At 40.1% G+C, this 15,885-nt stretch overlaps 1 protein-coding gene across 4 annotated transcripts in view; it reads right to left on the reverse strand.

Annotated features, from left to right (window-relative positions):
- The window catches only part of sema6e (sema domain, transmembrane domain (TM), and cytoplasmic domain, (semaphorin) 6E), a 146,924-nt gene that overhangs the window by 60,533 nt on the left and 70,506 nt on the right, over positions 1-15,885 (reverse strand). For all 4 annotated transcript variants that reach the window (XM_005929459.3, XM_005929455.3, XM_005929460.3 and 1 more), the window contains one exon: positions 2,695-2,897. In XM_005929459.3, the coding sequence (XP_005929521.1) occupies positions 2,695-2,836 (142 nt within the window). In that variant the 5' untranslated portion in view covers positions 2,837-2,897. The remainder of the gene's footprint in view (positions 1-2,694; positions 2,898-15,885) is intronic.

Genomic DNA, 15,885 nt, shown 5'->3' on the forward strand with positions numbered 1-15,885 from the left:
CCATCCTCCCCCTTGGCAAATGAGGATTTCTAATTACTCTTTAGCACTTTCACACCCTGTTTAGCTTGGCTAGGTCATTGCTAGCAGAAAACCCCCAGGATAATGACTCGAGGCATTTAGGATCACTGCAACGAGAAGAACGTACAACTCATAAGACGAAGTACTCAAAGAACTACACCAGAAGCCTACATTGAAGCTCCAGCAACACTTGTAGTATTAAGAACAATGTTATTTCTTGACCATCTTGATGGTTAGCTTTTAGTCTTCATGGACAATGGGAGTAGGTAAAGTTGATATGCTGTAAAGCCGATTTTGTATTGAGAGGTTTTCCCCAAACTGCACTTCAAAGATTGCATTTTAAAGAACAAATGAAAGAAAGGGGAAACAGTCTGTCAAGGACACGCGTTAAGTTATGACATGTTATCCATAACTGCTAGGACTTAGTTCAATATTTAAAAGCTATTGCTACTGCATAGTAATGATAACTTTTAAAAGGAACCTTTTATGCCCTTTTTTCCAACTGCAGGGTTTTATTCTTGAACTCTGTTGGAATTGATTTGCATGAGAAACTGTTCAAAATAATTCTTATTTATCATATGCAGAACCTTGGAGCAGCACCTCATTCACTGACTGAAACAAGAGATTTCAGGTTAACCTTAACAACGTCCCTCTTAAGGACAGTATCTCTTGATAGGCTGCCTCTAACATACAAAGGAAAAGGTTGTGTATGTAAGATGCTAAGATTAAAGAAAGTTCCTCTTTCAGACATCATACAGAACCAAGAATAGCAAAAAAGCTGCCTGAAACCAATCATGAAAATAGGTAGTGTAGTGTATGCATCCTAAACAAGACTAGACATTTTATTAATAGCCTCATGTTCTGTATAACCTGTATCAGCTGCACTGGCTGTGGAAAACCTAAATATGCCCAACTTAAACAGCACGGTGTCAGGCAAAAACAAAAGTGTAAGAAAAATTATTTGTCCGCTTTCTAAAAGAAGGAGTCACTTAGGTATGATTTCATAGACTTCATCCTGACGAAGTACTATGATTCATAATGGATGTCTCAGAGTTGCGAGGGACCTTGCGCCATGCTGTCACCTGCTGGAACTAGAAGTGACAAATTGCTCTCATTACACCTGGGACGGAGCTCCACATATAGCACTATTAGCACAGCTATTTCTGCTAATGGTAGCGTTACTCTCTTCCAGATAGATCAATTACAGTGTGTGGGCCATGGTCTCAGCCACCTCTTAAATCAATTATGGGCCATTACATTTAGCAGCCAAGACCTCTTCTGTAGACCTTCCCAGTTATTGGGTGCCACAGATGGGTCCCTAAGGTGGTCCAACAGAGCAGTGTCTTGAGTCTGTTAGAAGTCTTCAAGAGTCTCTTAAATCAAAAACTTGCTGGTTTCCAGCTGTAGCTCTGAAGTTTTAATGTCTTGTGCTGTGGTAACATGTGGAGCCGGGGTAATAATTCATTATTAGCTTCTATCGACTGCCATTGGAATATGGCTGAGACAGTTGTGCTATGAAAATCTTTTGTTCATATGAAAGATTACAGGAAAAAAAGCATTATTATGTGTTTGAATTAATTAAATTATGGTATTATTAGGGACTGAAGAGCATGGACAATTCAGACATTAATTAAGTCAGGTGATATTAACTAAAAGAGAAAAAAAAACCTTAAAAAAAAAATCCATATTGTAGTCACTGTCTCCTAGGTAGGGACAAGTATTGATTATCAGTGGTGATCCAACTGTTTATCAGGAAAAAAAGCTCAATATGAAAATTAAAATGAAGAATGTTTATGATGTCAGTAAACTAACCAGCTGTCACCTTCATTATAACAGCAGTATGTATGTGTTGTGCATGCATACAGATGGGGTTTTGTTTTGCTTTGCAAAAAATACTGAAAAATTGCTCTTTTTGTAGTACAAGTTTGCCAAACTCTGATCTAAACCAAGGGAGGAAAGAAATATTTGCTGTTTATTTCTTGTCAGTGCTGTTCTTGCACACCAGTCAGTAGTAGTACACATGAAAGCCCCACAGAGTGACAGCTGAGTCATTTTTCCTGCAACTGTTCATAGTCAGTGCTAAATGAAGCTACTGTGAGAAATTTGGCTGCTGACTTTTACACCAAGCTAAATAAATCAAAGAAGAAGAATTTTTACATGAGAGCATTGTGAAAATGTTCTTTTTATGATACACTGCAGACATTATTTACACACTCCAGTTGTATGCCACATACAATAAATGTTTTATTATTCAAAACAATGTTTAGCCTGTTGGACAGTCTAAATAACCCAGCTGTATCCTAATGTGAATCAGATACATGGGCAATAAAAATAAAAAACAGCGCTACACACTTTACATCAAAATTATTCTACAAATTTGCTAAAAGTTTGCACCTCCGCTCTGACTGAGACCTTTTTTAATCATGCATACTAAAACTGAAGTGACCTTATTCGACACCGAGTCAGCGCAGAGCTCAACAAATAAATTTAATTATAGCTGTTCCAGCAGCAGAATAAACATCTACAGATTTGCTTGCTGCAAACATAGCCTTAAACACATCCACCTCACTAAGCTATATCCCCCAGTGACGAGATATGCCTTAGTGACCCTCGCTCTAGATTTACATGTACTCCTGCAACAGAGATCACCATGGCAACAACAGATTTTGAACTTACTTTCTCTGCCCACGACGCTGATTGGTTCCAGGTCTTGGGGGAACGGCGTGGCTCCTGAGGACAGCTGAGCTAAGAAGGCGACAAAGGTAAGAGCCAGGAAGGCTGGCAGGATGGGTCGAGGCAAGACGACCATCAGCCTCATTTTGGCAGAGGAAGAGACCTCACCAGTAACACATGGCCCACAGCAGATTCACCTAACCAACCTATAAAAGAAAAGGCACAGAGTTGGTGCATTGTTGTTATCAATATGACATCCGAGACACCTCAGTGTAACAAAATTAAGACAGTCAAACACTGTAACATGGACTTCTAATATAGTAGCACGCATTGGATATAGATGCATTTTATAGAGATTCTAAATTAAAAGGCAACAATTACATAACTGAAGAATGACTAGAGTAATGTTTAAAGGTGGCATCTTAGTTCCTATTAGCATGCAATGCCTCATGCCAATGCAGTGATGTGATTGAGTGTCCGCCCAACCACTGATTTGCAAGAGTGCAAATGCATTAAAAAAAGGCAGATGGAGTCAGAGCAAACCAGACGTGTGAGGGAAGCAACCAGGAGAGAAGGCAGGCTGCAGGACCCTGACCAGAAGGACACTTAAACATTCACTGCCCAACCGTGTCTTAAACACAATAAACACTCCTTGCTCCGCCTGATATGGCGAGATGTCCTTGCAATTGTTTAATTTAGTAAAAGGTAAAAGGTCACTCCTGTGCATATTTAAATATCACCTCTAAAAGGTGGCTCTCACACATGAGCTTTGTGCAAAAACAGCTCCTTCAACTGCAACAGTCACCAATGGTTAAGAAATATGAGGAGGCTTTAAAGACTTTCCATAATCTCATGAGCCACCAAAGAGAGCCTGAAACTGATGAAATGTAATGAGGATGAGCAGGGTGAACATCTCTCACATACAACTATATGCTTTTACAGGAGGAACTAAAGGTGGAGACCATCAAATAATAAAACAAAACAAAAAAGGCAAAAACACAAAACAAACAAACAAAAAAAATGAAAACAGTGAAGCAGCAAGAACGTTCAACATTTCTGTTTGCACCAGTGAGAGAGTGGCAGCAGGATTATGTGCTTCATACGGAGAATCAATTGTGAGTTATAGGTCAGGACCATAAATGTTTAGAATTGCCACACCTGTCTGTCTGGTTAAAAGGCCCAAGCTAATACCTGGATAATTTGTGACAGGGCTGTACATTTAAAGGCAATGGTGACCGGGACTTGTGATATTAGATCAAAAGAAACATTCACATGGATTTCTATTATGGTAAAGAGTAGATATGTCTGCCGCCACAGAGTTGAAAGTGTAGGAAACTCACTTGTGGGAATTTATGCAACAACAGAATAGGCTAATATGTTTCCAGATTCTGCTACAAAGAAGATGATTGGCTTTTTGGAAGTGACAGCTATCTTTGGTATTTTTGAATTCTCCCATAACTTTCTATTTCTTTGTGATTCTTGGTGTCCAAGCTGCGCCCACCCACCATGCAGCGTGGTGGCAATACCCAGTCAGCCTTTTAGGTCTCAGGGTAAAAAGGTTTAACAATTCAGAAGTTGGAAAATAAATACAAATATAACTTAAGAATGGATATGTTAAGCTACAATGACAAAACATTTCATTATGCAGACTGCAATGTATTGGTAAAGTTAAAAAAATGAATAGTAATGGGTAAAAAAATGAAATTGAGAATCAATGTGAGAAAAGTCACAAACCCAAGCTGGAGAGCCTCAAAGATTTATTAAGTAATTTTCACAGATGAAAATGCACTCTCTAATCAATCACATAACGGGACCTTGTCTGCATCAGGCATCTTTTCAATACTGGCAAACACTGTTGGGCTTAGGTGTGGGTTAGTGTCCGAGAAAGGCAGGAAAATTTCCTGGGCCATTATCACAAAGGCTCAAATGGCTCAAAAGGCTCACTGCTTAAAAGCAGCTTTTAAACAGATATCAGAAAATGTTAACATGACCTGCAAGCAGATCTGCACTAAAGCACACAGAGTAAGGAAACAGATGCATGTGCCAGGTTGTACCATTCAAATGCTTAATACTTAAATAGTACAAATACTTGCTGCATTTATCAACCTGAACACCTGGTGCTAAAAACATTCAAATGTACAGAGAGCACGTCCTTTGGAAAAAAGTTGGGTGGTAAACAGAAAGTGATTCATTTGTTGTTGTGCGTTTGTTAGCATGACAGAAGAACTTGTCTTGCATAATTAAAGGAACAACTCCGTAGCCGAACAAAGGGTGCTGCCATCGAAATCAAGATTTCAAAACTGAAAAGTCAAAGAAAGATGTAATAACACCACAAGCAGTATCTGTCAATGATCTCAAAAAAACAAAACAAACAAAAACCATCAATGACAGTTTATCAAGTAAAGATGTTGCAACCTCATCCACCTCCAAGAATTCAAATCACAGATTATCATTCTCAATAAAGTGTTTGACAAAGGAGCTCTGAGAATATTTCCCCTTTAAAAAAAAAAAAAAAGTTTGCATAAAAGTTGGACTCGAGTGTCTGTGTGGGAATAATTAACAGCTCCAGACATTGTACACAAGGCTGAGATTATGCATGAATGTTAATTTCCACATCTGTTTGATATTTGAGGAAAGAGACAGTAACAGATGGATGGAAGAGGGATTTGTCGAAACCAACTTCAAACTGTGATGACCTGCACTCCTTGCCAATTTATTGAGGGCAATGTGTCCTCTACAGGGGTTCTTACAAGCCCTCCCAAGTTTATGCACTGTGTCGCTTGGCAGTGAGACTTGGGCCACATGGTTTTAAGTGGGAGCAGAAAATTAAGTCAACAGAGACATGAACTGTCATCAATATTGATAATAGTGTGCCTCATTTAAATGCAGGCAGAAAGCTGCATTTAGCAATGAGGTCAAGCGATGATCACAACACCATAAATCGACGTGAGTAGGCGAGTGTCTGTTTGTGTTTACTCTGTGAATTACAGCAGCTTGTGTGGCCTGCCTTAGTAAGTATAAGAGCGATATACCTGATGAATTAGCCTCATATGGTATAATTTGGCTGCTTTGTTTTTTTTCTCCCAGCCAGCCAAGCAGCTATTTAAACAGATGATGTTATTATGAAGACAAATAAGTGAGAAACGTCGCTTAAAACATCAAAAACATTCACAGCAGAAAAAGGCTAAACAAACTTTTGTCATTTATAGCGTTAAATTACCAATAAAACAGCCGAATGTCAAAATTTATCCACTTTCATCATGAATACGCAGAGCCGCACATAAACCTAAGCAGCGTGTCCGGGGAACACTATATTCTTGTGAGAAAGAAAGGCAGAGATCATTTATTGACAACCTACTTAGCTAAAGGAAGGCAACCAACAGAGTGTGAAAACAAGACAACCATACTGAGTACAAGAGCTTATGCAAGACAAGTAATATACCCCACATGGTTTGTGCATACAGTATTAGCTTATAGTTAAGGCTGAGTTTCAGACTGTTGAGGACTTCATTATCCTGAACTGGTGCTGGAGACATTTTTCAAACTTTACTGCTAGAAGCTGTGTGACAAAAATAAATACTTGCAAATCTAGACAGAAGGGATTTGTCTTTATACTCATCGAGTGTATTGGATATATCGCCCACCCCTGGTTGAGCATATGTGAAAAGTAGAGCTCCTGGTTAGATTCCACCCACTATTTCCTGCATCATTCCCCTTGTTCTTTGCTGTCTGCTCTCTACTGCCCTACCAAATAAAGGCTAAAAACTACCCCCCACCAAAAAAAAAGAAAATCTGATTTTTACCTTCAGATTTCAAGTGTGAAATACTGGCGAGCTCAAATCATACGAAAATATACTCCACAAGCTGCTGAACTTTTAAGTTAAATGCTGGCAAATGAGGCTCCCCAAAGAAGCTCACATCAATGAATCAATGTTGCACAAAAAAACATTTCAGTTCTGCACTTGAAAAAGATTAAATACTCATTTCTGTGCCGTGTACACTGTGCAGTGCATATCAAACATTTCACCTGATTATAAATTTGTTCTCTGGGTGTGATTTATTGTATGTGAATCAGGCACTGAATGCAGCATCATTGATTATTTTAGAGACACTGCTTACCTGAAACTATGAAATCAAACATCACAGTATATTATATTTATAGGAAATTTCTGGATGGAAGATATTGAAACAAGTTTCATTTTGGGATTTGTACCTAAAGTCGGCCTTACTAAAATTGTTCTCCTAGAATAAACAGTCTTTGGTGCTCCATCAGATGATTTCCTGCAGATAGACATTACATACTGAAGGTCCAAGCTCTTGCCTTTAGTTCTGTTCCATCGCTGACATTGTTCTGGTTGTACAGCTTAAAGTAGACTTATTATTTCCCCGTTTTTTCTCAGACAGACGCTGTTTCAATAGTGGATTCTTATATTAAATATGGCCCAAGTTCCAAATAATGAGGTCAGTATATTACAAATAACTCCTTTGTGCCAAAAGCACAGTCTTCAGTCTGCCCTAAAGGCTCCGTTTTCAACAGTTTTTAATGCCATTAGGTCTGTGTAACATCAAAAACAGGTGATATTGTTAATATGGTCCTCACAGCCACAGCTGTGAGCACAACCACTAAACAGTTAAAACCTTCTGTTTACACGAGGCAGCTAATCAAAAGAAAGCTGGCTTAAAGGGAAAGCTAAAGCAGCTTGTTTTAGACAGGATGAACTGAACAGCTGCACCAGGGCTGGTTATAGATAGATGCATATTTCCTTTCCAACTGGAAATCAAATCACGCTACCCCGCTAAAGTCAAAGAAACAAAGATATAGAACTGGAAATTAGCATAAACTATACTTTTGAATCTGTTACACTAGCAGACAAAGCAAAGCACACTGAAAAATGTGTCTACAAATCAACTACCCTCTGGAACTCTGAGCTCTCTTAATTTAACCCAACACAAAGTCTAATCAGTTAATGACTTTCTGTGCAGTCTAAGGAGAGAGGGATAGCTGGTGAGCTGACAGCTGTCCAAAGGATATAGGCCAGTGCTGATCCTATTCCATGTTCACTCTCTGTGTTCTAGGGTTTGATGGGAGGGCTTGGATCATTTTCTTTTTAATGAACTGGACGTGTTAAGCAATCTGTGAGAGACTGGCAGTTGGGCCTCTTTGGAGGGGTAAGTGTTTCTGGGATGTTGTGGCACACCATTGATAATCTGACATTCATTTGGATTAGTCAACAGCACCGCATCTGGATTTGTAAGATGAATCCACACAGAATCTAGGCCTTTTCTGGGCTAATGCATAAATCAGACTAAAACAATAAGAAATGATGACCTTAAATCATTGTCATGAATTGAGCCATGCAGTCATTTAAATTCATGTATAAACTCCTGCAAGTAAATTTTTATGTTCTGCGTCCCCATTTGCCTGACAATAACTGTCCCGTAAAAAGTCACGTTTAAAATCTAAATTTCAATTTCATCCTCAATCAGCTGCATTGCTCTGTATGCACCCGTCAACTCCTGGGACTTCTGTTTTCTGACAACACCTGCTGCACAACTGAGCAGCAGAGCATAATCCTGATGCAAAAATCACTCTCTAATATTCCCAGACCTTACCGTGCTTCAGTGGTGGGGAGGCTAATCCACTCATTTTTTGATAGCCACAGAATTGAGTCTACCTTTCACCTCTGTGGGCTTTGATATCTCTGAGCCCCCTGGCTGTGAATCTTTTGTCTGAAGCCACACTAGTTTCTGTTCTCACATATTTGCAGGAAACACTGGTCAGCATAATGAGCGAGCATATCCCTGGACTCCATGATAATTTCAGACACAATTAGCCACATTAGCCTCTGCTCTCAGCAGGCCATTACAAAATAGGCTATTATTCTGGGTGCTATAATAACACCAAGAATATGGCTTCCACATGATAAGTCAAGTGTGGGGTATGTTTGAGGACGCTGTGTTCAAGCTTTACAGAGTGAACACTTAGCAAGAGAGGCAGAAGAGTAAGCGAAGAAAACAGACCCTGACTGCTGGATATACAATTAGGGTCGTGGTGTTATATTAGTCATGCAAGAAGGCATATAGAGAGTTGAGATGCTTTACGAAACATCATTTTCCATTAGTGTATCTGTGGCACCCTTTATACCTCCATTAACCTGCTCCAACAACAATTAATCTTCTGTGATGGACTTTCTGTGCTGTTTAGAGATTTTACAGGGACACATATCTGAAATAAAATCAGATGCCCTAAATGAAGGGGTTGTGTTAAAAAATGCCGTTTCCTCACATTTTTCAAGTTCAACTGCATCTGAGTTCTTTCATTTAAAATTCAATGAGGTAATGTACAGAAACAAAGTTAGAAAAAAGTTGCCTCTGTCTAAATATTTATGGACCCAACTGTAAAATCCACATAATGAATAAAAAATGTAAACATTTGAATGACAGACCATATCTGAGTTTTCTAGCTTTGTAAAACTAATGAATATTTTTGCCTCATGATTTTTTTTTTTTTTTTTTTTTGGTCTTGCTGTCAAAACAACTGCAGGGGAATTTTAATGTGACCGGAGGAAAAACAACACATGATATGAATGGTGTGTGGTGAGACAATCATTTCGTTGTTGAGTCCCGAGCCATATTGTCCCTCCCCAAACTCCCTTTGGAAGGTTCATCAGATCACCAATCTCATTGCAGTCCCATGACACAAATCACACAGCACATCACCATCTGCACTGAGTTGTTTTTCTCAAGCACTCAAATCCTGCTCTTCCTGCATACTTTCAGATATTTCCACATAAAGCCACGGTTAACGTTCAAAAGCTGATGTGAAAAATAAAATGTCCTGAAAATATTCTTCATTGGAAATATTCTCTACAAATGTTCGAAGCAATGCTTTCCTTTGCCAGTTAGTTCAACTCTCCCCTGAACCCTCCCAGACAGGAGAAACTTCACTAATTAGATTTCCAATGGCTCACCGCAAAGACGCCGTGGTTGCAAATTGGAATTGGGATCAAGGAGCGTTGGACAATAATTGAAAGAACAACCCCCACAAGACACATAGGTGGATTCGAGATTTTAGGTAGATGCTGCACATGGTACAAGCCAGTTCACTGTAGTGTAGTTACAACCTAGATAAAAAGATCTTTAAACATATTTTAACACATAAAAAGAAACACTCATGTTCATGTTTATAATGCCACTTTCATTATTAAATCAGACTTCCAGCGTTACCTGTCGCTGGCCAGGCAGATGCTATGTACAAACACTTGACACAGCAGAGACATCGAAGATGGGGTGCTGAATACAAACATGTCAGATAAAGGAACTGGGATTTTGGTGCTTTTCAAAAGGTCCTGCAGTGGCAAAAACAGAACGGCTCTAGGGGATCACTGTGGCAACATTTTAAAAAGTCCATTAGCATCACAGGTCGAAGAGGAGTGATGGCTGGCTTCTTGCATTTTACCAAGAATAGAAAATCAATGGTCCCTGTAGTCCTTTAGTTCTTGGATTAGTATGTCAACTGCCTGGTGTCAGTATAATGTAGTCTTATTCTCACAGTGTCTGCATTGTGCCATGGAAAAGAGAGGGCAAGATGGCATCCGGGATGAGACATGTCTGTCAGGGGAGGTTGGGACCCTCCTCGCCATCAATGCCACTCAGCCTGCTCCCAGGAAAGTGCTGCTTTAACCTCAGTGCCCGCAGAGTTCAGACAAGTGATGGGTTGTCCTGTTGCACAGGCCATCGATTGTCACCCCATGTCAGAAATCTCCATTCTCTTCTCATCACAGATTCCCCACGGACCAGAGTGTGGTTTGTACTTAAGCTTAGATGGTAGATCTTGAGAGAGCTGATATCAAAGTACAACCCCGCTGATGGAGAGAGAAAACAAACGTCTGGAAACTGTTTCCGCAATAAATAATGTACACTGTCAGTTGTTCGAGCAAAAATGAGGATATTAGCGTCTTACTGAGCAGCATGGATTCAATAGGAATGGATAGATGATGCTGGCTAACACCAATTGCTTTGGGCATCACTCTTGGAGAAAAGTAGCCCTGCCTGCAGTCAGGCCTGCTCTCAGGACTTCTTTCTACAGACATCAAGTTGGCCAGACTTCACACAGGGGGATCTATGCAGGACTCAGACAGTGAGACGGTTCTCTGATCGATCTGCAAAACCGCTGCAGGCAACATCCATCGTCTTCATGTCTATTTGCAATGGGCGAAAAAAAACCCAAAGGGCTATCGGTGGAAGAAGGATAAGGCTTGCACCAGTGAAATCCTCTTCAATCGTCTCCCTCCTGTTAATTATTTACATTCATCTTCAGGGAGGCCTATAATTCCACTAACATTCTGTGCTCCCTGTCAGTCAGGATCCACCTTCAATCTTCCGGAGTCCTTATGGCATTTAAATCGAGACTTACCTTGGGGTCTTCTAATCAAATAGATCAGCTTAAAATATGCTGGGCAGCATCTGTGCTAACCTAGCTCCCTCATCTCTTTCTCCTCTTCATATATAAAAGTGAATGTTAACTACCCCGTTCTCCTTTCAATCTCTCCGTCATCAATAATTCACAATGTTATTGAGAAACACTACCTGAACCCTGTATTGACAGAAATCCAAGCACTGTCATTCCCTCAAGGGCGTCATAATTGGATACCCCCAGAGGCCACTGATGAGAAATGCAGAGCAAAGGGGGAAAAGTGGGACGATTGTTGTTGTTTTCTCTATTTTGTGTTTCCAATTTTAACTTTCCATTTCAGGAACCCCAGTCTGACCTCACAGGTGAAGTCGGCAAACAAATCGAACAGAGGACTTTCCCTTGACTATGTGTTTGAGGATCCCAATTATAACTACAAAAAGGAATCACTGAACTGTTGGTAAATTTATTTCCGTATTGCACTGTGGGAAATTTATTTAATTTGCGTTTGTTTGTTTGCTTGTTTTAGGGGCGAGGGGGCTGACTTAAATACATTATAAAGGACAAACCAATTTTAATTGATACCATCCTAAGTGTTAAATCAGTGTTCTCCCTGTAAACTGATTCAACTGCATGGACATTATGGAAATACAACACCTCTGTTCAGATGCTGTACATTGTTGTCTGCTCTGGTACTAAAGCAATGATGAAAGTGCTGATATAAAGGAGGAAAGAGCAGATATAATCTCCTGTCACAGTGCACTTTACACACCATCACGGTGCCTGCATCTGTCACGATTTGCACAAAACTGCTGACCTCTCGCAAGGGCATAAGAGATGCACAGGTTATCCAGGGAAGCAGCCAACAATCCAGACGGGATCAAAATAAGCTAATAAAATGCTTCAATAAAATGTGGTGAGAATGATGTCAGCCATTAAAAAGGTTTGTTGTTGCCAGGTGATGGGCATTCAGACCAGAACTAAAGCTAAGACGCCACTGCCTGTGCTCTCAGTCAAAGCAAGCCAGGTGGTTAAAAGCTTTGGTGATGTTTATACATCCCCTAAGGTGAATAAACAAACTCATGGGAAGAGGAGCGCAAAGAGCTAAGAGGTTTGCCTGCAGCCATGTGGGTGTGCCTACACATTTATTTGTCATTTATTCATCTATTTATATCTACTTTTTTATTTTATATCCTAAGTTGCACCATTTACACCAAGCAATACGTTGAGAAGACTGTGTATACAGTTTTCTAGAGTGGTGACTTGGCAGGCTGTGATTCAGCTGTCACTGCAGTAGGCAGTCAAAAAAAAAAACAAAACAGTAATCCTAGGAAACAAAAGCAAAACCTCATGCATAAGCAGAAGTATGCCAAGCTGGCCGAAATCACAACAAGAATGAGACTTTTTGTTGTGCAAACAGCAATACAAATAATGGGTTAGAAGCTTATCTTGCTTATGATCCTATTGTATACTCAACTGCTTTATTGCTAAAATAAAAAGCCAACAGTGACTGTAGAGTGGGCGTGGGCTTTTAATCAGACAACAGTGTAGGAAAAATCTGCTCTGTCATCAGATAAATAAGCAGAGCGGTGAGGTTTATATAAGGAAGCTTGAATTTAAAAAAAGACCCCCATGAGGTACAAGTGTACATAAAAATCCTCATACTCATGGCTTTCTCACAACAAATGCAAAGACATGAAAAAGACCTAGGCAATCAATACTTCAAAGGTTTTACTTGCATTTTCATGATTTGACAAGACTCAATCAGTGCTAAAACCTGCACCACTGATAAAATGAGTCAGAAGATGGGCAATCTCTTTTTTGCTTGCTGTTGCTGAGGATGCTTCAACCGAGGACCACCACTGTAGAGGACTTCACAGTGGCTTTGTGTCCATTAACTCGGCAGCGGACGAAAAGAGAGTGCGAGTTCTCTATTAACACAGAGGTTCTTTGATCTCCATCTTCCCTGTGGTACCAATTAGTTTGCTGCACCGTTTGCATTTCAAACTCTTCACACTTCCTATTTTGAAAGACATCCTGCATGAATTATCAATCTACCACAACTTTTGTTCCCTCCTAAAAAGTGAGTTTCGAGGGGGATCTTTCTAAAGTTCGAGTTCGGGTCACTCAAATGAGGGGTCGCCGGGAAAGCTGAGAGGCATAAGGTATCTGTTACTTGTCTTCCGCAACCAATCAATGGTGTTTTCACCCTGTGTGGAAATGTTTTTATTTCACTATCATGCAATGAGGGGAGCGCCTGACCATTTCTCTTAGTCTTGACAAAAGAAGAGGTCACAATTTCAGCTGTGCCAAAGCTGATATTTATAGTCAAAAGATAAAACAGAGCAAGGCAGAGTAGTTGAGAATTGATCAAAGGAAGATAAATAGCTGTGAAGATTCTTCCTCTGCCTTTATCCCTTGTTAGCGGAGGCAATCACACAACCGTCACCGAGAAGATCCATCGCCGTCACATTATCCCAACAAGATTACAAGGAATGGGGGGGAAAGCTAGCAAGGGAATGTGTGACAAAAGTACATTTTGTGAATTTTGGTTAAGGAAGAACAAAAGCACCAAGCCCTGCTTTTATAAATGAATGATTTTTGCAATCTGACTGGTCGATGCTGATGAAGGGAAATATAAATCAAGGCTAAGAGTGAGGCTTCTTGGCGAGAGTGCTGCACGGAGATAATGGCATCATCATGCCTGTGTGGCTCACTGTTCCTGGGAAGATTAAATACTTTATCATTGTCTTTGGGACAAACATTCTCCGTACGCAAGCATGCATCCAATTATTAGATGCCTTTTCCACTCAAACCCAACATCCATGTGTCAGCTTCATCCCATACTAGGAGAAAAGGGAGAGATGAAAAGAGACAGCAGTCTTATCATGACAGTGCTACCTATCAGGGCAGTAGCCCACGGTGGCAGCTGACCTCACTTTTATTACCACCGTCTCACACTGACGATATCATCTTAACACATACTGAAAGACCCAGAAGCTTTCAGGCTCAGTTTATCTCATTTTATAGCTGTAAAAACTCCATCTTGCCCAAGTCAATGGCCACGGGCTAGCATACACCAAGTAGCAGTGTGGCTCCTTTCACCTCATCAAAGGCTCCAGTGTGACATGGAACAAGAGAGGAAGTTAGCAGGAGCTGGGACATCAAACATGGAAATGGGACATGAATACTGACAGTAAAAAGACAGAAATCTCAATGAGGAGGAGGAGGAGCTGGCAGAGGGGGAGATGGCAGTATCGCACAGATCACTGATCTGGAATCAGAAACTCAATCAATTCCACCACTCAGTTTCAGGTTAGCAGGTCCTGCTACAACACCAAATTACTAACAGGCCTAAATTACTTTAATGATTACTTACAGTAGCCAAATGACACAAATGTAGAACGACCCTCGACACTGCAATATACAACTAACCAGCTTTGGGCTCAATCCCTTGTTGGATGATTCCCTAAAAATTTCCATTGGGATTAATTAAGTACTTTGAGCATGAGCTACAAGAGTCAAAACAACACAACATAAGTGATGGAAAATTTCCAAGATTTAAGAAATGAGGAACTACTGCAAAGTAACAGATTGCAATTCTTGACCTCTTTTTAGTAGAAACAGAGAATCTCATCTTTACTGCTTTGCTGGGTTAAATGGGTTTTACCACAATTAAACCCTTAAAAGCTACAGCAGTTTTAAAAATAACATCCATCTAATGTCCCCTTGCAGCTTAGGTAGTCTCAGATGGATACACAAAAACAAAGTAACACTCATGTTAATGACTAAGACACTCCCCCAGTGTTTCTTTTAATGAAAACAGTGGAGGCCAAAAGATTCATCACTTCTGACAGAATACACGAATGTTTCTGCATGGCTAGATTGGCTGCATACATACATGTTGAGTAAGCTGACATTTTTTATGATTCCTCTAACTCACAGATGCTACATAACCTGAAAACAAGATGAAGTTATCACATAACTTGGCATTGCTCAGACAAATAGGGCTTGTACTGGTTATCTATCATATTTAGAAAGCAACCTTTCTGCTTAGCTGATTAGTCTTCTGCAAAAAACCTGGTGACAAATGATCAGAACTACTTGCACCTCAAGTGATCCAAGTCATTTTCAGGTCCATTGGAGGCATACAGTACATCACTATTGTCGGCTCTCCTACAGACCATCTTTGTTGCACTCCTGAATGGGACTGTTGGCTGCTTGCATTCCTGCATGTGTCTGAGTTGTGTTAAAGCTTGGCTTGGATCTCAGTATAGATAATGTAGCCTTCCAGCACTTAAGGAGGATAAGTCCTTATCTCTGTCTAAATACCCAACAGTCATTAGAGGCAATGGGGCTCCCATGGAAGTCAACTAATTACAGTTCCAATCATCATTCTTCCCAACATAAAGATCAATGCATTGGGCATTGTATTTATGATGACATTTTCACTACCTTGACATGATTAACTCCTGAAGTGAGCATTAATCATTATTTAAATGAGATTTTTTTTCCTAAAATGATGAGCTTAACTGAATTACTGAACACACATAGAAAATATGCCTCTTAATATCTGCTGCCTGGTGTCTAATTGTGTGAAAATCAGTGTTACCTTGACAGGCAGATCTCTAAAGCTTTTCGAGTCAAGAGTCCTCGTACAAAGCTCCATGTCACCCCACAAATAAAACAACACCACTTCATTGAGGTAGATCAAAGTAGTGCATGTAGCATTCATCTGTCAACTCCCTCACCATTCCTCAGCTGAAGAGTTCCACTCATCT

Source organism: Haplochromis burtoni, unplaced genomic scaffold, assembly GCF_018398535.1.
Source record: "Haplochromis burtoni strain Fernald_Lab_line unplaced genomic scaffold, NCSU_Asbu1 Contig_124, whole genome shotgun sequence".
NCBI lineage: Eukaryota > Metazoa > Chordata > Actinopteri > Cichliformes > Cichlidae > Haplochromis > Haplochromis burtoni.